General features: G+C 44.1%; 1 protein-coding gene across 2 annotated transcripts in view; it reads right to left on the reverse strand.

Annotated features, from left to right (window-relative positions):
- Positions 1 to 1,082: 1,082 nt before the first annotated feature.
- The window catches only part of LOC101601471 (cyclase associated actin cytoskeleton regulatory protein 2), a 314,827-nt gene continuing 294,580 nt past the window's right edge, over positions 1,083 to 21,329 (reverse strand). For both annotated transcript variants that reach the window (XM_045137016.1, XM_045137017.1), the window contains 5 exons: positions 21,085 to 21,257; positions 18,277 to 18,400; positions 18,099 to 18,181; positions 4,416 to 4,556; positions 1,083 to 2,435 (listed from right to left, as the gene is read on the reverse strand). In XM_045137016.1, the coding sequence (XP_044992951.1) occupies positions 2,352 to 2,435; positions 4,416 to 4,556; positions 18,099 to 18,181; positions 18,277 to 18,400; positions 21,085 to 21,257 (605 nt within the window). In that variant the 3' untranslated portion in view covers positions 1,083 to 2,351. The remainder of the gene's footprint in view (positions 2,436 to 4,415; positions 4,557 to 18,098; positions 18,182 to 18,276; positions 18,401 to 21,084; positions 21,258 to 21,329) is intronic.

Here is a 21,329-nt window from a genome sequence, read left to right on the forward strand (position 1 = left end):
TGATCCTTCTGCCTCTGTCTCCCAAGCATTGCGAAGACAGTGGGAGTCTCTGTTGGATTTTGGCATTGGTAACATTGAGTTCAGCAGGCTATAAGCAACAAAGCCTGCTGGAAACGACGTACTGTCCGAGGATTGCTGGTGCACTGCCCGAGACTGTGCAGTAAGTTCACCACGTGAATTCTGACACTGGTTAGCGGGTTGGGCAGATGGAAGGCAACTGGAGATATATGAGACCTGTACATAATTGCTCGAGCCTTAAATTCAGATTTCCAAAATGTGTGAAGCACTTTGAAAGGCTGATGCTAGGTCAGTTGAAAAATGCTAAGAATTTATTTTATTTTTATTTATATTTATTTTCATCATAAAATTATTATTATATACTAGGTATGCAATGTATACTTTTTTTTTTTTTTTGGTTTTTCGAGGTAGTCTCACTCTAGCCCAGGACCTGGAGTTCACTATGTAGTCTCAGGGAGGCCTTGAACTCACGGCGATCTACTTCTGCCTCCCGAGGGCTGGGATTAAAGGCATGTGCCACCATGCCTGGTTGCAATGTATACTTTTTAGAGTCATGTCTTCTCATTTAATTTTAACTTTCTCCAAAAATTTACCTGTAGACTTATTTATGCTGTAGTGTATAAGTGTAGTATTGTATTTGTACAAAAAATTATTTTGCAGGGATCTATACATTTCATAAAGAGTTGAGGCAGGGTTTCTCAATGAAGAGATCTTGCTTTTGTAGATCTGGAATCTAGAACTTTCTGACAATCATTCCAGCTTTAGATGGCTTTATTTGCTGATAGCTATCTTGAAGAATTCATTCTTCAGGGAAGTGAATGATATGCTAAATAAATTCTGCAATGATCTCTTTCTCCTCCTCCTCCTCCTCATTTTTAGTTTGTTGAGACAGAGCATCATGTATCCTGGCCTCAAACTCACTATGCAGCTGAAGATGGCCTTAAACTCCTGATCCTGCTGTCTCTACCTCTCAAAGGCTAAGATTACAGGCTCGTACCACCACACCTGGCTAAATTCTATAATTTCAACCAGAATGAATTTAGCACTCAAAATTCATCTCAGTATTTAAACAATTAGAAGTTTGCTTTATTTCAGAATAAGTTTACAGTTCAAAAACGATTTTTACTAAAGCCACATTATTCATAAGGACAAAACGTTTATAGCAAAACATGAGCATTAGTGATCTGAACACTGTATGTAAAAAACGGAAACGATGTATTCGAAAGCACTCTGAGGCACACACTTAAGCTTTACTGGTTCCGAAAGGCCTGTACCACACTTCCGTACAGGCAACCCAAGGGGCTGCGGCCTTCTCTGCACTATGTATTGGGGAGACAAAGGAATATCAGTTAATCAGTTTGAAAAAGTATGTACTATCAGGACTAGAACACAGGAGCCAAAAGCCAGACCAACAATCAGTTCTCCAGGTTTTAGAAGTAATGCATCATCTATGGCTTTTTTTGTGTTCATTTTTGAGACTGGTTAGCAAGTCTGGCTGTTGGAAAAGAAATTCATCCGCAATAAAACACTGGAAACATCTACAAGGCATCTGGTATTGAAAAGGTTCAAAACTGAAAAACAAAAATTAACCCGTTCTTGGAGCAAAACTGTGAGGTATTAAATAGCAAAAACCAAAACAAAACCCAGTCGCTTCTTCCTACCAGTCTCCTGGCATAAGAATGTACAGAAAAGCAACAGTTTTCAAAGGACACGGAGAAAAAATATTTAAGATGCATAATTAGAATTTACCTTTCTTTCTTTTTTTTTTTTATATCTCTAACTATAGGTATTCTAAGGACCAAGAAACTAAGTTTGGCCCTTCTATAGAATTTCCTCATGTTTTTAATAACATGGATTGATGTATGTATTCATGCTGATAGCTAATCCATGCTGATGAAGGTAAACATGTAGTAAAAATGAAAAAAAAATCATATATTTATGAGGTCACAAGACTACTCCATCATACTGAAATTGTCTAAGAGGTAAAAATGTATGTAGATTCTCAAAGAGTTCATTTTTTAACTAGCGATTAAACATAAGCGTAGCGGCGAGCCATGCAGGGTGTTTACCTATCAGTCATGGAGTACAGGATACAAGTAGAACAGGATTTTTTCCTCTAAGCCTGCAGTGCTCACAAGTTATCCCGTGGAACTAAAATCACACACAAAGGCAAGTCATGAAGAAATGTCAAATATTTCAAAATGCCCACAAAGGCGTGCCTGACGTGGTGCTCTTTCCCCAGCAGACTGGCAGCTGAAAGGGCACAGGTGCTGTGGCGACATCCAGCTCCTTCATGCTGCGTGGTGGAGGACCCTCGGGCACGGGTATTCACGTCAGGCCATGATTTCTGCTGGTTCAGTGACCAGCTTGGATCCGTCCCATACTGTCTTGAACTGTTCAGGAACGGGGAATTCTCTCTGAAACAAGGCCAAAAGAGCAGGGCTATTTATACAAAGGTTTCTGTCTGCAAATAGATGGAAGACTGATTGGTGTCACGTGATGGGCAAAGAGATTGGCTTGAACCTGAATCTGCATCACAGAGAAGTCTCTGTCACATGCAGACCTGCACATGTCACGTGTCTACTCTGTGACTACATACTAGGATCATATGTTGAGCATTTATGAGGATCATGTCAGGTTTCACCCTCAGGTACCCATCCACCTCCCTTGAGATAAGGGCTTTCCTTGGCTTGGAGCTCACTGATCAGGTTAGACTGAGCTCCAGGGACCCTGCCTCTGCCTTCCCAGTGCTGGGACTACAATTGTGTAGTCACCACATACAGATTTTTCACGTGGGTTCTAGGCATTGAATGCAGACCCTTGTGGTTGTGAGGTCAGCACATTACCGACTGAGCCCAAGAACCAAGCATTCTCTGCACCAGGTGTATACAAGGTCAAGTTACCCCCAAGGCCCCTGTCAATGACGTGTTACTGACAGGCCCCCTGCAGGAAGCAGAAGGCTGCAAGTCAAGTGAAATGGCCGGAGATGACTTCCCTAGCAAGCAGGACAGCCAGGGGAAGCCCAGCCCGGCCAGGGTCTCTTTGCCTCTGCTTTCCCCCTAACTTGAAGCCTCCACCAAGGGTCTTCTGAACATGCAGGCTCTGAGTTGGGATGGCTGGGGAGGAAGCGAGAAGCCGCTTGTCCAGCAAGCTGTCAGGTGCCATCAACATTGCAGGGCCCCAGTCACGCAGGGTAGAAAGACCCAGACCTGTCTACACCCTGAGGAGTTGCAGAAACATGCCTAGGGTTGTGTATAAACTTGCTACCCTACAGCCGGAGGACTTGGGCTGGTGTTTCTCAGGAGGGCATTCAGTGGGCCGAGGGCATGAACAGCATGTGAGACTGCGCAGAGGCCCTGGCCCAGGCTCCGCGGCCAGGCTCCCGAATCCAGCCCGTGGCGCAGACTTCGGAGCTTGTCCAGCTGCCTCTGGATCATCCTGTGAAGTGGAACATCTCTGGTTTGAGCAAACCAGCGCGCGTAGCTCTGCTTATGTAAGTGTGGTTTTGTGGATTTATCTAGGTGTGTGTGATACATGTGCTCACAGTTGTATGTGTGCAGGCACGTGTGTGTGCAAAGACAAGCACATGTGTACGTGTGGAGGCCAGAGCTCAGTGCTGGGCATCTTGCTCTATTGCTTTCCGTTTTCTTCTGATAAAGGTTCTTTCACTGAACCTACAGCTCACTGCCATGGCTAGACTAGGCAGCCTGGTCCTCAGGGATCCTCCTGTCTCTGTCTCCCCAGCCCTGGGGTTACGGGCAGATCCTGTCGCTCCTGGAGTCTGTGCGGGCACAAATGCAGGTGCTTGTGCAGCAAGCCCTTCACTCACTGAACCGTTTCCTCAGCCCCAGGCCGACTCTTCTGTTTTTTTCCCTTTTTTCAAGGTAGATTCTCACTCTGGCCCAGGCTGACCTGGAATTCGCTATGGAGTCTCAGGCTGGCCTCGAACTCACAGCAATCCTCCTACCTCTGCCTCCCGAGTGCTGGGATTAAAGGCGTGCGCCACCACGCCCGGCTCCAGGTTGACTCTTTATTCCCTCTCATTTTTCTCTTAAAGTATCTCTTCTCTGGTGTTTACCTCAACCAGAGCAGAGGAAAGTACTCAGCTCTACATCATAAGAACTCACATGCATGCTGAGCTATTTGAGAAAAGCTAGCCCATTAAAGTAATTATTAATAAACTGCCATGAGAGTCACAAATCCAGGAGTGACCCAGTCAAGAAGTTAATAATAGGAGACAGGCAATGTGGAAGGCAGCTCTCGTATCCAGCTCCTGTCTGTGAATGAAGCTCACTGGATGGTAGTTGAACTAGTCTCCAGGGTGCCAATAAGGATGATGAGCTAGCCTCCAAGATGCTAATAATGAACCCCCCGAAGTTGTTTTGGAAGGTACTTACGTAATCGTCACCCTGAGGGATAAGGATATTCATCTCTGATGACTTGGCACTCACAATCTCACAATCTAATGCGTCTTCACTGAGGTATACGTGACACCCTTCTGTCTTATTAATGGAGATTGTTGGCACTCTCCCCATTACCTAAAGTAAGAAAAAAAAAAACAAAACATGGAACCAAAGCAAATAGACAGAAGTGACAGTTTTCCCAAACAAACGTGCTCTCTGAGGCCCATGGCTATAGCCTGAGCTTAGCCAAGTGTTAGGAATTGCTGGGGCCTTCTTCTCTTGGCCGCCTCTCCTTCTCTCTGTCCTCTGTGCATGTGTGGCTAATGGCTGCACCTCCACGCTGGGCAGGCTATGTGTCATCTGGGGACAGAATGAAAAGACCACACAAGGGGAGTCTCAGACCTCAGAGTTTCTTTCTTGAGATGAAATTAAGGGATTAATTTGGAAGCAGCAGCTAAAATGCTCAGGAAAGCTTCACAACCCTCGTTATTGAATCTGAAACACATATTTGATTTCTTGATAAAGAAACAAAATGCATTTTCTTTCACTTGCTTAAAATTTTAGTTTTGACAGTTATCTATGAAACGGGGACTAAAACAAGTCCCAATACTGGACATTTAACAATACGATTATTCTAGGGGAGAAAACGAATAGATTTTTCTTGAACATAAGAGTAAGTAAGAAACACCACAGTTCTTTTCACATAAGTTCTTTGCTGGATAAAATCTCAAGGCTGAATGCAAAGTTCGAATGAAACAAGTGTCTTGGTATTTGGAGGAGTATTAATTTCAGGAGCCAATACTGGGGGCTTAGTTCAGGACACTCACATAGATAAACAGGACCATGTATGAGAACGAGGCGATTCTTTGTACTGTTTACAAATATCTAAGACTTGTAAAAATTCTGATCAGTTTTAAATTTCTCTTCTAACAATCAGTTTTCAGACCCTCCTCCAGATCTCCATAGGACACACTATTCTTTCCAAGACCATATTACAGCACTGTAATTTTCCTTGTAATGGTAATCAAAGCGATAAAGACATCTCCTCTTTCACTTGAAGAAAAGGCTATTGCAAACCAAAGGAGCAAATCCCATGAAGGGTGCAGGTGGTAGAAAGAATTCCTCCTGGGGAGGCACCTAGCCAGGTCACCATACTTCTCACTATTCTTGTCTTTCTCCATAGAAACTAGACACTGAGTTGGACTTAAACCCAGAGAGGAAAAAAAAAAAAAAAAAAAAAAAAAGGCAGAGGTAGTTCAAGGTCAGGTAAGGATGGGCCTCTACCACAGATGAAATAAACAAGTAATATATATATGTGTGTGTGTGTGTACATATATGTTTGTATATTTAAAATGTGTCTGTCAGTAGTCATGTTCTGACTGGCTTATTGTCTCATGATGAGCATTTATTTATTATTTTTTGAATTTTCCTTTACAAGCAGAGAGGGACATACAGAGAGAATAGGCATGCCAGAGCCTCCAGCCACTTGCAAACAAACTCCAGATGTACGTGCCACTTTGTGTATCTTGCTTTATGTGAGTACTGGGGAATAAAACCTGGGTCATCAGGCTTTGCAGGCAAGTTCCTTAACCACTGAACCATCTCTCCAGCTTGATGAAGAGAATTTATATCTCAACCAAAATGGCATGGGCTCTATCCAAGGAAATGAGGAGAATGAACTATCAGTGTGCCACAGAGATGAGAGGAAACACAGGAGATAGACACTCTAGGCCAGTATGTTTGATTGATATTTATATATTGCTAGATCATACTTAAAATGCTTAGAGATTCTATGAATTGTAAGACACAATTGCATTAAAAAAATCTTTGCACATGTGTACATGAATGTGTGGTTGTGAGAGTCTGAGCATGGGCATGTCTGTGCCATGGTGTGTGTGTGTGTGTGTGCGTGTGTGTGTGTGTGTAGGTCAGAAGACAACCTCAGTGTTGTTCCTCGCCTCGCTCCATGCTTGAAGCAGGATCCCTTGTTTGTAGCTGTGTATACCAGGTTAGCTGGACCATGAGTTTCTGCTTCCCAGCTTGCTACAGGCACACTGGGATTGTAGATGTGCACTGCCACGCCCAGCTTAATATAGATGACAGGGATCTGAACTCAGATTGTCACACTTGTGCAGGCGCGGTGGCCCTCGCCTTTAATCCCAGCACTCGGGAGGCAGAGGTGGGAGGATCGCTGTGAGTTCGAGGCCAGTCTGATAGTATATAGTGAACTCTAGGTCAGCCTGAGTTAGACCCACTGAGCAATCTTCCCAGCCCCAATCACAAACTTAAAATAGCCCTGGCACATTAGGATCTATAAATTCCACAGTGTTCTGGTCAATACTGTGCTCAAGTACACTACATGCATGTCTTTCTTCCCTGGTAGTCTGTGAACACTTGAGAACAGTGATTACTTCTTATCAGGAGAGTCAGGCCCAAAAGATCCTTTACCGAGTGACAGGTGACATGTGAGCCTACCCAGGCGAATGCTCTTACATCAAATGCACGTCTCTGCTTCATTGTTCTTGGTGTTGTGGATTGAACCCAGATATACTGAGCACACACTCTATTGCAGAGGCACACTCCCAGGCTAATAATGGTTTCCATGATTTATTTCTCCATAATAATTTAAAAAAATTTCACTGACTATTGTAGTCTCTTTTCTCTTCCCTAATTTGTGTATTTTCCTAAAACCGTTTGCAAAAATAGGATTACTGGGCCAAATCATATGAACTTTTAGTCCTTGCCTTCTCCCTTTCAGTCTTTTAATTGCATTATTGTAATAAAATATACAGACATAAAATTCAACAATTAAAAAAAAACTCACCCATTTTAAGTGTACAATTCAATGACACTTAATATCTATAAGGGCTTGTGTAATCATTACTACCATCCACTCTTAGAATATTCCGATCACTCAAACATATCCCTAGCAGCCTTGGTTCCCATTCCGACCTGGCAACCAGCAATCTGCTTTCTGTTTCTATTGTGGCCAAACCTTTCCAAATGACTCACTGAGTGCTTTGGCCAGGTCATGGCACTCGCTTGGTTTGAACCTCCAAAAGTTCAGCAAGCATCCAGTCACATGTTTCTCTCTTGACTCTGAGCTACTTGTTGGCATCGCTATCCTTCCTTTACAGGGAAAAACAATTTCTCCCTCTAGAGGTGATTTAGTTTAATTTTAGCTTGATTTTAGTCAATTGTTTTTTCCTGGGTGTGGTGGCACACATGCCTTTATGAGAAAGAGAGAGAGAGAATGAATATTGGTGGAGCAGGCCTCCAGCCACTACAATCAAACTGTAGATGCATGTGACCCCTTGTGAGCATGTGCAACCTTGTGCATGTATCACCTTGTGCATCTGGCTCACGTGGGATCTGGGGACTTGAACATGTGTCCTCAGGCTTCACAGACAAGCACCTCAACTGATAAGCCATCTCTCCAGCCCTGATTTTTAAAAATATTGTTATTTGTCTATTTGCAAGGCGGGAGGAAGAGAGAGAAAGAGAGAGAGGGAAGAGGAAGAAGAGGAGGAGGAGGAGGGGGGAAGAATGGGCATGCCAGGGCCCCTTGACACTGCCTACAATCTCCAGATGTATGTGCCATTTTGTACATCTGGCTTTGCATGGGTACTGGGGAATCAAACCCAGGCCACCAGGCTTTGCAAGCAAGTACCTTTAACTGCTGAGCCATTTCCTCAGTCCAAGATTATTTTTTGCAATTCATGTTCGTATCCTTAAAAACATTACAATATATTTCTAACTTAGAAAAATACAGTGGAGCCAGGCATAGTGGTGCACACCTTTAATCTCAGCACTCGGGTGGCAGAGGTAGGAGGATGGCTGTGAGTTCGAGGCCACCTTAAGACTACATAGTGAATTCCAAGTCAGCCTGAGCTAAAGTGAGACCATATATATATGTATATGCATGCAGAGGATGATAAATATCTGAATATATATGTGCCAGTAACAACTTTTTTTTTGTTTTCTTGAGGTAGGGTGTCACTCTAGCCCAGGCTGACCTGGAATTCACTATGTAGTCTCAGGGTAGCCTAGAACTCACAGCCATCCTCCTACCTCTGCCTCCCAAGTGCTGGGATTAAAGGCATGCGCCACCATGTCTGGCAGCATCGGAGTTTTGACCTGCTCTGTTTCTGACCTGGGCTGGTTCACCCCTTCTTAGGCAATCTGGTGGCCTCAGCTCCCAGGAGGTGTGATGCCGAACTCAGTGCAGACACCTGATTGGCCAAGATCAACTACAGCCCAGAACTCCTGGACTCGAGCAATCCTTCTGCTCAGTCTCCCGAGTATGTGGAACTACAGGTACATGCCACCGTGCCCGGCTCCTGTTTTATTTTATTTTTTTAAAACATTTTTAAAAATTTATTTATTTATTTGAGAACGACAGACACAGAGAGAAAGACAGATAGAGGGAGAGAGAGAGAATGGGCGCGCCAGGGCTTCCAGCTTCTGCAAACGAACTCCAGACGCGTGCGCCCCCTTGTGCATCTGGCTAACGTGGGACCTGGGGAACCGAGCCTCGAACCGGGGTCCTTAGGCTTCACAGGCAAGCGCTTAACCGCTAGGCCATCTCTCCAGCCCTCCTGTTTTATTTTTAAGGCAGGGTCTCGCTCTAGCCCAGGCTGACCTTGAATTCACTACGTAGTCTCCCGGTTACCTCGAACTCAGCGATCCTCCTACCTCTGCTTCCTAAGTGCTGGGGTTAAAGGCGTGCGCCACCATGCCGGGCTTCCTATTGTTTTTTAAAGGTGGGAAAACAGTAGTGTTGAGGGCGCCATAGACCACCCACGGCCTCACCCGCACCCCGCGCCTTCTCCGCTGTAACCGTCCTCTCAGTCCTGTTATGTCTGCGGTCTGCTGCATGGAATGATTAGAAGGGCATCCAAAACTCTCACAGGCATACTTAGTGTGTAGATTGTTTTACATACTTCCAATCTTATGTTTGTGTATATGCTCCTGTGTGTACGTGTGCATACAGGAGTGTGCACATGTGTGTGGAGGCCAGAAATCAACCCAGGATTTGTTAAAAATTCCAAAGCCCAGGCGCTGTGGCAGAAAGTCCTCCCAATGGACGTGCTGTGCAGCTCATGCTGGCCTTGGACACTCAGGCCTGCTTCCACCTCCCACGCTCAGGGGTCACCCGCACGCGCGAGTTTCTGTGTGGGCGTGAGATCTGAACTCAGGTCCTCACGCTTGTGTGGCAAGCACTTTCCTCACCGAGCTATCTCCCCAGCCGCCACGAATCCCTTTTTAAATCAATGGATACATTGCACAGTGCTTGACTTCTATAATGTGCCATTATTCCTCAGTGTTTTTGAGATTTACCTGTTTATATGTGTGACTATAGTTCATTCATTTTAACTTCTCAACAGTGGAGCATTTATTTATTCATTTACCAGTTGGTGGATACTTAAACTTCTTCTGTTTTTATTGCCATCATGAATGACATTTCAATAAGCATTTTATGGTCCCCTCAGCACAGGTACTGGAGGTCCCTTAGTGGGTGTACCTCGGCACAGAATGACTCAACCCCAGGTAGTGAGTGGGACTTTATTAGATGAAGCCAATTTGCCCGAGGGTCAGTTCCCACCTGCCCTATCAGGGTTCTCGCTTCTATTTCCTTCACACCCTGTGCCATTTTTATTTATTTATTTGAGAGCGATAAACACAGAGAGAAAGACAGATAGAGGGAGAGAGAGAGAATGGGCGCACCAGGGCTTCCAGCCCCTGCAAACGAACTCCAGACGCGTGCGCCCCCTTGTGCATCTGGCTAACGTGGGACCTGGGGAACCGAGCCTCGAACCGGGGTCCTTAGGCTTCACAGGCAAGCGCTTAACCACTAAGCCATCTCTCCAGCCTTATACTTTTATTTCTATTTTTTTTTTATTTATATAATTGAGAGCGACAGAGAGAGAGAAAAAGAGAAAGACAGATAGAGGGAGAGAGAGAGAATGGGCGCGCCAGGGCTTCCAGCCTCTGCAAACGAACTCCAGACACGTGCGCCCCCTTGTGCATCTGGCTAACGTGGGACCTGGGGAACCCAGCCTCGAACCGGGGTCCTTAGGCTTCACAGGCAAGCGCTTAACCACTAAGCCATCTCTCCAGCCTTATACTTTTATTTCTATTTTTTTTTATTTATATAATTGAGAGCGACAGAGAGAGAGAAAAAGAGAAAGACAGATAGAGGGAGAGAGAGAGAATGGGCGCGCCAGGGCTTCCAGCCTCTGCAAACGAACTCCAGACGCGTGCGCCCCCTTGTGCATCTGGCTAACGTGGGACCTGGGGAACCGAGCCTTGAACCGGGGTCCTTAGGCTTCACAGGCAAGCGCTTAACCGCTAAGCCATCTCTCCAGCCCAACCATCAGATCTTTTATCATACACAGTCCTCAACTTGCAATAACGATTGTGTGAGATCCGGTTAACATGGCACCTTGCAAAGCAAAAACATTTGGAAGGCAAAAAGAGGAGTGTGAAATAGCTTCTCCCCCATTTTTGTTCAGATTATTATTTTTTAATATAAAAGATTACACACTTACATCCCCTCTCCTCCACCCTCAATCCACTGAAGTCCCTCTTCAGGGGGTTATTGGTGTTCACTGGGGGTGGGGTCACGAAGGCCTCAGTCAGTCTCTGTGGTGGGGGGATCAGGCCTCACGTTATTCCTACCCACCCTGTGGCTCTTAAAATCCTTCTGCTTCCTCTTCCACAAACTCTCCTGAGTTTTGGCTTTATAACTGTGGCATTCATTTTTATTTCTACTTCTAGAAATAGAAATAAACAACTTTTATCTCTACTTTTTTTTTCCTTTTCACAATTTTTATTAACATTTTCCACGATTATAAAAAATATCCCATGGCAATACCCTCCCTCCCCCCCTTATCTTTACTTTTCTTTTTAAAAATACTTATTTGTGGGAGAGGGAAAAAGAGAGAGAGAGAGAGAGAGAGAGAGGGAGAGAGAGAAAGACTGAGTGAAAGACAATGAGAATGAGCCCCTTGCTGCTGCAGACAGACTTCAGCTGTGTGCCTCCTTTGTGCATCTGGCTTTGCGTGACGACTGGGAAGCCAACCCAGGTCATCAGCTCATTCGGCTTTGCAGGTGAAGGCCTTCAACTGCTGAGTCACCCCACATGTTCTCCTGTATACACGTGTGCCAATCACTTCACTTTTTTCTTCTCTGAATTGCCTTAACAATTTTGTCCATTTCTCTACTAGGTTACTAGTCGTTTTCTTTTTCTGTTAGCTTCTTTATATACCTTTGGTAAAAATCCTTTTGATTATCTGTGTTGCAAGTTCCTTTCCTTAATCCATTATCATTTTTTTTTCAGCTTTGTATATCATGTCTTATGTTGAACACATAGCTTTAATTTCAGTGGGTTAATTAATCCCTTTACTTTATGCTTTTTTTCTAAAATGTTTATTTATTTGAGGGGAGAGAGAGAGAGAGAGAGAGAGAGAGGGAGAAAGAGAGAGAGAGAGAGAGAGATTGAGAGAGAAATGGGCGCACCAGGACCTCCAGCCACTGCAAACGAACTTCAGAAACATGTGCCCTCTTGTGCATCTGGCTTACATGGGTCCTGGAGAATTGAACTGGGGCCCTTAGGCTTTGCAGGCAAATGCCTTAACTGCTATGGTTTATGTTTTTTGACCTAATTAATGTCTTACTCTGAGACCATATTTTCTTCTGCACCTTATTCTGAATGTTTAAGATTATATCTCTGCCAGGCATGGTGGCACATGCCTTTAATCCCATTACTCAGGAGGCAGAGGTAGGAGGATCACCAAGACCTCGAGGCAACCCTGAGACTGCATAGTGAAATACAGGTCAGCCTGAGCTAGAGTGAGATCCTACCTCGAAAAACCAAAAAAAAAAAAAAAAAAAAAAAAAATTATATCTCTGCATCTATGCCAGAGATATTTGCATATTCATGTTCATTGCTGCTCTGTTCAAAATGGAATCAACCGAGAAGTATGTACATCAACTAGATAGTGAAAATGTGGTACATACACAATGGAATTTTACTCAACTCTAAAGAAAAATGAAGTTGGGGCTGGGAAGATGGCTCAGAGATTAAAGTTGTTTGCAAAGTCTGCTGGCCTAGGTTCAGTTCTCTAGCACCCATGTAAAGTCAGATGCACAAAATGGTGCATACATCTGGACTTCGCAGTGACAAGATGCCCTGACATGTCTATTCTCTCTTGTTTCTATTTCCAAATAAATAAATAAATAAATAAATGTTAAAATCTGCATATGAGAGAGAACATTTTTTTTGTCTTTCTAGGCTTGGGTTACCTTACGTAGTATATTTTTGCCAATTCCATTCACTGCCCTGCAAATTTCATAACTTCATTTTCCTTTTATTAAAATAATTTATTCTATTTTTATTTATTTATGAGTGAGAGAGAGAGGGGGGGAGAGAGAGACAGAGAGAGAGAGAGAGAGAGAGAGAGAGAGAGAGAGAGAGAGATTGGCACTAGGGCTTCTAGCCACTGCAAGCAAACTAGACACATGCATCAACATGTGTATCTGGCTTACATGGGATCTAGGGAACCAAACCTGGGTCCTTAGGCTTTGCAGGCAAGCTCCTTAACTGCTAATCCATTTCTCCAGCCAAATTTTCCTTTTCGTTTTGGTGCTTTTTTTTTTTTTTTTTTTTGAGGTAGGGTCTCACTCTAGCCCTGGCTGACCAGGAATTCACTATGGAGTCTCAGGGTGGCCTCAAACTCATGGCAATCCTCCCACCTCTGCCTCCCAAGTGCTGGGATTAAAGGCATACACCACCATGCCCAGTTCAATTTTCCTTTTTTAAAAAATAATTTTTGGGTGGGAGAGATGGCTTAGCAAAGCCAAAGGACACAGGTTCGCTTCCCCAGGACCCACGTAAGCACAAGGGCACATGTGTCTGGAGTTCATTTGCAGTGGCTGGAGGCCCTAGTGGGCCCATTCTCTCTCTATCTCTCTTCTCTCTGTGCTTGCAAATAAATAAATAAAATTAAAAAATAAAGATTTTTTAAAGTTTTAAAATTTTACTTATTTATTTATTTACACATCTGGGTGGGGGTGCAACAAATGTCTTATCCAAAAGCTCTTTCTCTAGCCCCAGATCTTAGCTTTTCATGTTTGTATGTGTGTAAGGGGATCCAAAGGTGTAGGAGGTCAAGAGGGGCAACGAGAGGTAATGGGGAGTAAGGACAACAGGAAATGTAGTATGACAGTGGAAAGGAGGCGATGGTTGAGGATATGGCCTGGGGAGGGGGGTGGGGAGAAGATAGGGGAAGGGAAACAAAGAAAGTTAATTTGATCTTAAGAGCTCACCACTGAACTAGACTTAAAACTCACCCACTATGGCTCAGGGAACTTTGCGGAAGAAGGGGTGGAAAGATTGTAAGGGCCACAGGTAAGGGCCCAGGGGCATTCCCTCCCCACAAAATAACTGACCGCTGCTCCCACAACACATAACCCACAACCCCATAGGAATGCCTGCAACCCCACTGAGGAGGGTCCTCAATGGAATGGGGGCAGGGATGAGGAAAAAGAGAGTACCAACACATGATGCATCCATATAAAACATCTTGTTCATAATAATAATAAACATAAAAACTAAAAAAGAGTTCAAGAACAGGAAAAGTTAATTTGAGAAACACTACAATGAAATTTAAGTCTTTGAATGCTAATAAAAATTATTTATTTTGGGCTGGAGAGATGGCTTAGCGGTTAAGCGCTTGCCTGTGAAGCCTAAGGACCCCGGTTCGAGGCTCGGTTCCCCAGGTCCCACGTTAGCCAGATGCACAAGGGGGCGCACGCGTCTGGAGTTCGTTTGCAGTGGCTGGAAGCCCTGGCTCGCCCATTCTCTCTCTTTCCCTCTATGTGTCTTTCTCTCTATGTCTGTCGCTCTCAAATAAATAAATAAAAAATGAACCAAAAAAAATTATTTATTTTAATAATTAGAATTTTGCCCTTACAAACTGCCTTTACAAATAGGTAGGAATTCAGTGGTTGTTTTCTCAACAAATTACCAACTGTTGTAAAACACATTTTTGTGTATTCCTCTATGTATCTCAGGGATTGTTAGTCTGGTTTGTGCATCTGGTTTCACATGGGTACTAGAGAATTAAACCTGGGCCTGGAGGCTTTGCAACAAGTGCCTTTAACTGCTGAGCCATCTCCCCTGCCCTTGGATTGTTTTGTATACTTTCAATGATACAACACTTTACGATGACTCAGTATCTGGTACACAAGTCCCTTCACCTTGTCCACCTGCTTTCAAATTGTTTTAACTATTCTTGTCCATTTATCTTCAAAGAGAATGTCAAGATTTTTTTTTTTGTGTGTGTGTGTTTTTTCTCACTGTAGCTCAGGCTGACCTGGAATTCACTATGTAGTCTCAGGGTGGCCTCAGATTCACGGTGATCCTCCTACCTCTGCCTCCCGAGTGCTGGGATTAAAGGCGAGCATTACCACTCCTGGCGAATTTTATGATTTTTTTTCAACAAAAGTCCTGTTAACATTTTTGAGGTGACTTTTATTGAACAGATCAAATAGAGACAAGTGATACTATAGACATTTACTTTGTGTTCTTTATGAATATATTCCATTTCTTTTGTTACTTTTTCCTCAGTGTCCTTTTGGTTTGCTGGTATTTTAAATCTCATTTGCATTATATTTCCTAATAGTTATTTATAAAGATATATGGTTGTTATTTTTATGTTGATATTATATTTAACCAACATGCTGAGTATTTCTTTAGTTTTATATGTTGTTGAATTTCTTGGACTTTATAGAAAAACAATCACTTTTTTAATAGAAACTTTAATTATTTTATATTTATTTTATTTATTTGAGAGATAGAGATAGGCAGAGGGAGGGAGAGAGAGGAAGGGAGACAGTGGCTTGACAGGGCCTCTAGCCACTACAAATGAATTCCAGATGTATGCACTACCTTTTTCATCTGGCTTACATGGATTCTTAGGCTTTGCAGGCAAGTACCTTAACCACTAAGCCATCCCTCCATCCCAAGAAATCACTTTCTTGGCATATAATGACATTTTTATTCTTGTCAGTTTTATTACTCTCAATTATTTTTCTTATCTTATTGCATTGGCTAGAACCATTAGTGCATTACTGAACAGAAGCAAAGACAGAAGACATCTCTTGCTTCCGACTTCAGTGATATTCTTCTAATGAACTCTCACCATCATTTTTCAGATTTGAAAGATATCCTTTAGTGGATTATGGCATACAGTGTAACTTCTTTGACTTTCCCAGGATTATCAGATATGGATATAGAGCAGGCATTAGTATTCAGTTCTCATTATGCCCAATCAGAGCTGTTTCTATACAATGGACACAAGCAAAACCAATGTCTTAAATGACAATGCTACTGGACAAATGTAAAATGTACAATAAAATGAGCTTTAACTAAAAGTATCAGTGATGAAAAACCCAGTAAAGAAAAAGACAAAGATCTATACAACTAAAATATCAAATATCATTTTATCAAATATCATGAGGAAATACCAGATAGTAAAGGGTAATTAATAATATGAACAGAGTGTCACCAAGGATAAAAGTTATAGTTGTCCAAACGAAGAAGTCTTTTGATGACACTATATTGTAAAACCCTATTTGACAACATCTAAATTACTAAAGGAGCCTGAATTTCCCCCCCCACCTCGTCTTTGCAAATTCACTTCCAAGTCTACACCCTGGATTGTTTTCTGATCATATCACCAATTTCTTATGTCTTTTTTCTTCCTTCTTACTTAGGACCAATTTTTTCACAGTGGAAAACTTCTGCTTGGGAAGTTGGCATTATCCCAGGACAACATCTCAGCATGTTTTAGTCACGCAGTAGTTGGTTTGTTCTGATCATTCGCTCATTAAGCATTTGTTGGATGTGTACTGCATGTAGGTATGTAAGTCTCTGAAGCTGAAAAGATAGCTAGCATTGTGTATTGCCCTCAGTCTCTAACGCTTGCTAGCAAGTGCCCTCAGCCATTTCCCTAGGCTTAGTTAGCTATCCTTGAAATAGAGATGGTGTGACGGCTAAATTCTGTAGCAAACTTCATCAGGTTAGGAACTGTGTAAGAGCCGTGTTCTAGGGCAGGTTTGTGAGGGTGTTTCTGGGAAGGATTGATGGAGGTAGGAAGACCTTCCCCAGAGTGGACAGCCCTTGCACTGGTGGAATATATGTATATGAACATGTACATATATATAATATATATGCATACATATGTCTGTATAATGTATATATGCTCCCAGAGAATACAGAGCCTTTTGCTTGGCTGCCCAGGCTACTTGCTGGTGAATTAATCTACCCTGTTGCTGCTATCCTTCTCAGACACTGATATCCTGCTTTATAAGTCTTTCACCATGGACTAAAGACCAGAAGCTCTCCAGGAATCTTCTAGGCCTTCAGTGATCAACTGGGACTGCTGAGGTATCCAGCCTCATGGACAGAGAAGCTACTAGGTTCTGTGGTAAAGGACTCTCTAGCCTTCAGACAGCCATTGTTGGACTGCACAGCCTGTATCCTGTAAGCCGCTCTAATCAATCTCCTTTATAACACACATTTATTTTTAGGCAAGCCCAACAGACTGCCTTTTTGTTTTTCGAGGTAGAGTCTCTCACTCTAGCCCAGGCTGACCTGGAATTCACTATGGAGTCTCAGGGTGGCCTCGAACTCACGGTGATCCTCCTACCTCTGCCTCCCGAGTGCTGGGATTAAAGGCATGCGCCACCATGCCCGGCCTTTTTTTTTTTTAATGTGAAAGTGAGTGACAGAGAGAGAGAGAAAGAGAGAGAGAGAGAGAGAGAGAGAGAGAGAGAGAGAGAGAGAGAGAAAATTGCTGTGCCAGGGCCTCCAGCCACTGTAATCTAACTCTAGACACATGTGCCCCCTTGCGCACATTCTTGTGTTACTGTGCATCTGGCTTATGTGGGACCTGGAGAGTGGAACATGAGTCCTTAGGCTTTGCAGGCCAGTGCCTTAACTGCGAAGTCATTTCTCTAGCCCATAATAAACATTTCTATCCGTTCTGTTCCTCCAGAGAAGCTCTACTAACACTGGTGGTAAACCAGCAAGTGCAACATAAAATGGGATGCATCAGACGGACACAGAGAAACGAATGCTACCTAAGAAGGAAGGCAGTGCTTCTGAGAATGGGACTCAGGGCTTCCCGAGTGCTCATAAAGAAGTGAAAATTGGGCTGGAGAGATGGCTGAGCAGTTAAGGTTCTTGCTTGCAAAGCCAAAGGACCCAGGTTTGATTCCCCAGGACCCACATAGAGCCAGATGCACAAGGTGGCACGGTGTCTGGAGTGTTTGCAGTGTCTGGAGGCCCCAGCTCACCCATTCTCTCTCTCTCTCTTTCTCTGTCTGCCTTTCAAATAAATAAAAACTACATATATGTTTTTTGAGGTAGGGTCTCACTTTAATCCAGGCTGACCTGGAACTCGCTATGTAGTCTCAGGGTGGCCTCGAACTCACGGTGATCCACCTACCTCTGCCTCCCGAGTGCTGGGATTAAAGGCATGCACCACTATGCCCGGCTCAAAATAAAATATTTTTTAAAAAGAAGAAGTGAAAATCTCAGTCCTACCCCTTGTACCTCGTGGGCAGGGTGAACGGCCAGGGCTGAGAGTGGCTGTGAGGGATGCCTACCTGGATTTGAATGTCCTTGGAGTTGATCACTTCCACGATGCCCACCACATTGTCAAACACAAGGCCAAGCTTCTTACAGTTATCTAGGAGAAGAAAAATAAAATGGCACTGAACTCAAATTGTGTGTTTCTACAGCACAGCTTGTCACTGAAAACACGCAGCCATAGTCCTTCCTTACCGACTATAATAGAATTTATTTTCCCTTTTATTTGGAGAGTAGACTTGTCACATTTGAAAATGTAAGCCACTTGCTTCAGTTCTGTCTCTGTCATGACAAGGTCATTTCTGTCCTCTTGGTACTCCTAAGATTAAAGCATATATGAATATTAAGCATAAGGATACAAAGATATGTGGAATTTATTACACGTGGAGATTATTAGAGAGTTCAGCAAGCTTACAGCTTTTTAATATGCTCTTTTTAAATTTTTTTGTTTATTTTTATTTATTTATTTGAGAACGACAGAGAAAGAGGGAAAGAGAGAGAGAGAGAGACAGAGAGAGAGAGAGAGAGAGAGAATGGGCACACCAGGGCCTCCAGCCACTGCAAATGAACTCCAGATGTGTGCGCCCCCTTGTGCATCTGGCTAACGTGGGTCCTGGGGAATCAAGCCTCAAACTGGGGTCCTTAGGCTTCACAGGCAAGCGCTTAACCGCTAACCTGTCTCTCCAGCTCAATATGCTCTTTTTTTTATTGGTAGGGTCTTGCTCTAGCCTAGGCTGACCTGGAATTTGCTATGTTGTCTCAGGGTGGTCTCAAACTCATTGTGATCCTCCTACCACTGCCTCCTGAGTGCTGGTGTTAAAGACAATACACTCTTGCTTTTGTGTGTGTGTTTGTGTGTGCACCTATGGCTGTGCTCGGGTATTGGGCCTTGCCTTCTACCTTGTTAGATGCAAGGTCTCTTGCTGTTCACCAGTATGCACACCGGGCTATCTGGCTCATGTGTTTACAGGTTTTTCTGTTTCTGCCTTTCATCTTGCTGTAGGTGATCTGGGATTATAGACATGCTCCCATGTCCAGATTGATGTGGGTTTTGGTGATCCGAACTCAGGCTGGCATGCTTGTCCAGCAAGCACTTTTACCCACTGAGCCGTCTCCCCAATGCTCAGTATGCTCTGAGTTGAAGAGCTATCGCTTTATGGCCAAAATCCCTCAGGTGCCAGATCCTTGTAATGTCAGGAAGGGAGAGACCCCTGCTTATAAAGGGGTGTCCATTTGCCAAGAGTCAGGTATTGGCCCCTGAGTGAGAGCTGTGGGGACACAGATGCTGCCTGCGTTTGATGGGCTGGCACAAGTCTCAGCAGTGGTACAAGCTCCAGTGTCTTCAGGTCTGGCATCTTTTCCTGCCACTTGTTCTTTAATCTTTGGGGGAGCTCTCATGATTGGTAGGGGACACCAGTGTTCTCTTATAAAAGCATCTCTCTTTGTACTCCACAGCGTGTATGTGGCGGCCAGAGGATGACTTTGAGGTGTGGGCACCTCATGCTCACTGAGACAGGTCTCTTGTCATTGCAAACCACCTGCTAGAGTGCAGACAAATGTCAGTCTAGCTGGTTCCTGGGCTTTGGATTCTCCGGGTTCCATGGGTGCAGGGGAATGGAACCTGAGCGGACGGGCTTTGCAAGCAAGTGCCTTCAACCACTGAGCCATCACCTCAGTCCAAGAGGACACAGGTTTTAATTTACGTTTGAAGTGTGTTTGTTGTGCTTACACAGCCAGCCATGGACATGGGGGTGGCAGTGGTGGCGCATGGTTATGAACAAAACATCCCCCAGGTAGTCACAGTGCGGCATTAACTCCCCGGGTCCACATGTTAATGGTGTTTCTCCGGACTGGTTAAAATTGTGTGGAACTCATTAGTTATATTCTTAGAGATAGAAAACAGAATGGAGGTGGCCCCAGGCTATGGGAGAGTAATAAGATGCCATTGCCTAATGGATAATTTTTTTGTTTATTTATTTGAGAGTAAGAGAGAAAGAGAGAGAGGGAGAGGGAGAGGGAGAGGGAGAAGGAGGGATATTGAGAATGGGCACGCCAGGGCCTCCCGCCACTGCAAACGAACTCCAGGTGTGAGCGCCCCCTTGTGCATCTGGCTTTCGAGCCTCCAACCAGGGTCCTTAGGGTTCGCAGGCAAGTGCTTAACCGCTAAGCAATCTCTCCAGCCCTAATGGATAGTTTTTGTTCTGGAAGATGGATAGTGTTCTGAGGATGGCCACTCCTGGTGGAAACACAATATGGATCTACTTAATGCCTCAGAAAGGTGTATTTGAAGATGGCTAATGGCACATTTTATGTTATGGATATATTACCACAATTAATAGTGCAGTTTCAAAAACACTGGAGGAAGACTTGGAGGTGGCTCAGCAGGTAAAACTGCTGGTTCCACAAGTATGAGGACCCGAGTTTCATCCTCAGCATGCCTGTAACCCAGCCCTGAGATGCCTGACAGGAGGATTGCTGGGGCTTGTGGGGAGCTCCAGGGTTAGTGAGAGACTGTGATTCAAGGAAACAAAGCGGGAGAATGATAGAGCATGACACTTGATGTATTCCTCTGGCCTCTGCCTACAACATACGGGGCACATGCATCGAACATACATATGCGTACACCACACATACTATACACAAATCAGAAAACAGTCGAAGGAAAGGATGCTTGAGACGTAGCAAACAAATTTAGGGGAGCATTCAGAGTGCCCGGTTTCCTGTCCTGCCCAGTGAGTCTTGCCTCCTGTCATGTTTCTTAGAAACCCGTTTCTGGCCAGGTGTGGTGGCGCACGCCTTTAATCCCAGCACTCAGGGGGCAGAGGTAGGAGGATCGCCATGAGTTTGAGGCCACTTTGAGTTGCATAGTGAATTCCTGGTCAGCCTGGGCTAAAGTAAAACCTTACTTTGAAAAACCAAAAAAATAAAAAATAAAAAAAAATAAAAATCCCTGTCTGGAAAATGGTGCTAGCCATGGGCCACTGGTCAGACGACATCACTTACTACTCTCCATTTCTTTCCTTCCAGCTCAAACACTGGGGCATGCTTCTGCGGAGTCTGACACTTGGGAGATGTGGGGCTTGGAGTATGAGTTTTGGCTGGAGATCGGGTTTGTCCGTGAGCTCGCAAGCCTGGGTTTTTGTACGTCTTCTGGTCATCTGTGACGTGCCGGAGCCCTAGGACGGAGCACACAGACACACATTTCTTTTTACTTCATGTGAAGGGAAATGTCCATGATGGCACAAGAA

The sequence above is a fragment of the Jaculus jaculus genome, chromosome 17 (genome assembly GCF_020740685.1).
Source record: "Jaculus jaculus isolate mJacJac1 chromosome 17, mJacJac1.mat.Y.cur, whole genome shotgun sequence".
Taxonomy (NCBI): Eukaryota; Metazoa; Chordata; class Mammalia; order Rodentia; family Dipodidae; genus Jaculus; species Jaculus jaculus.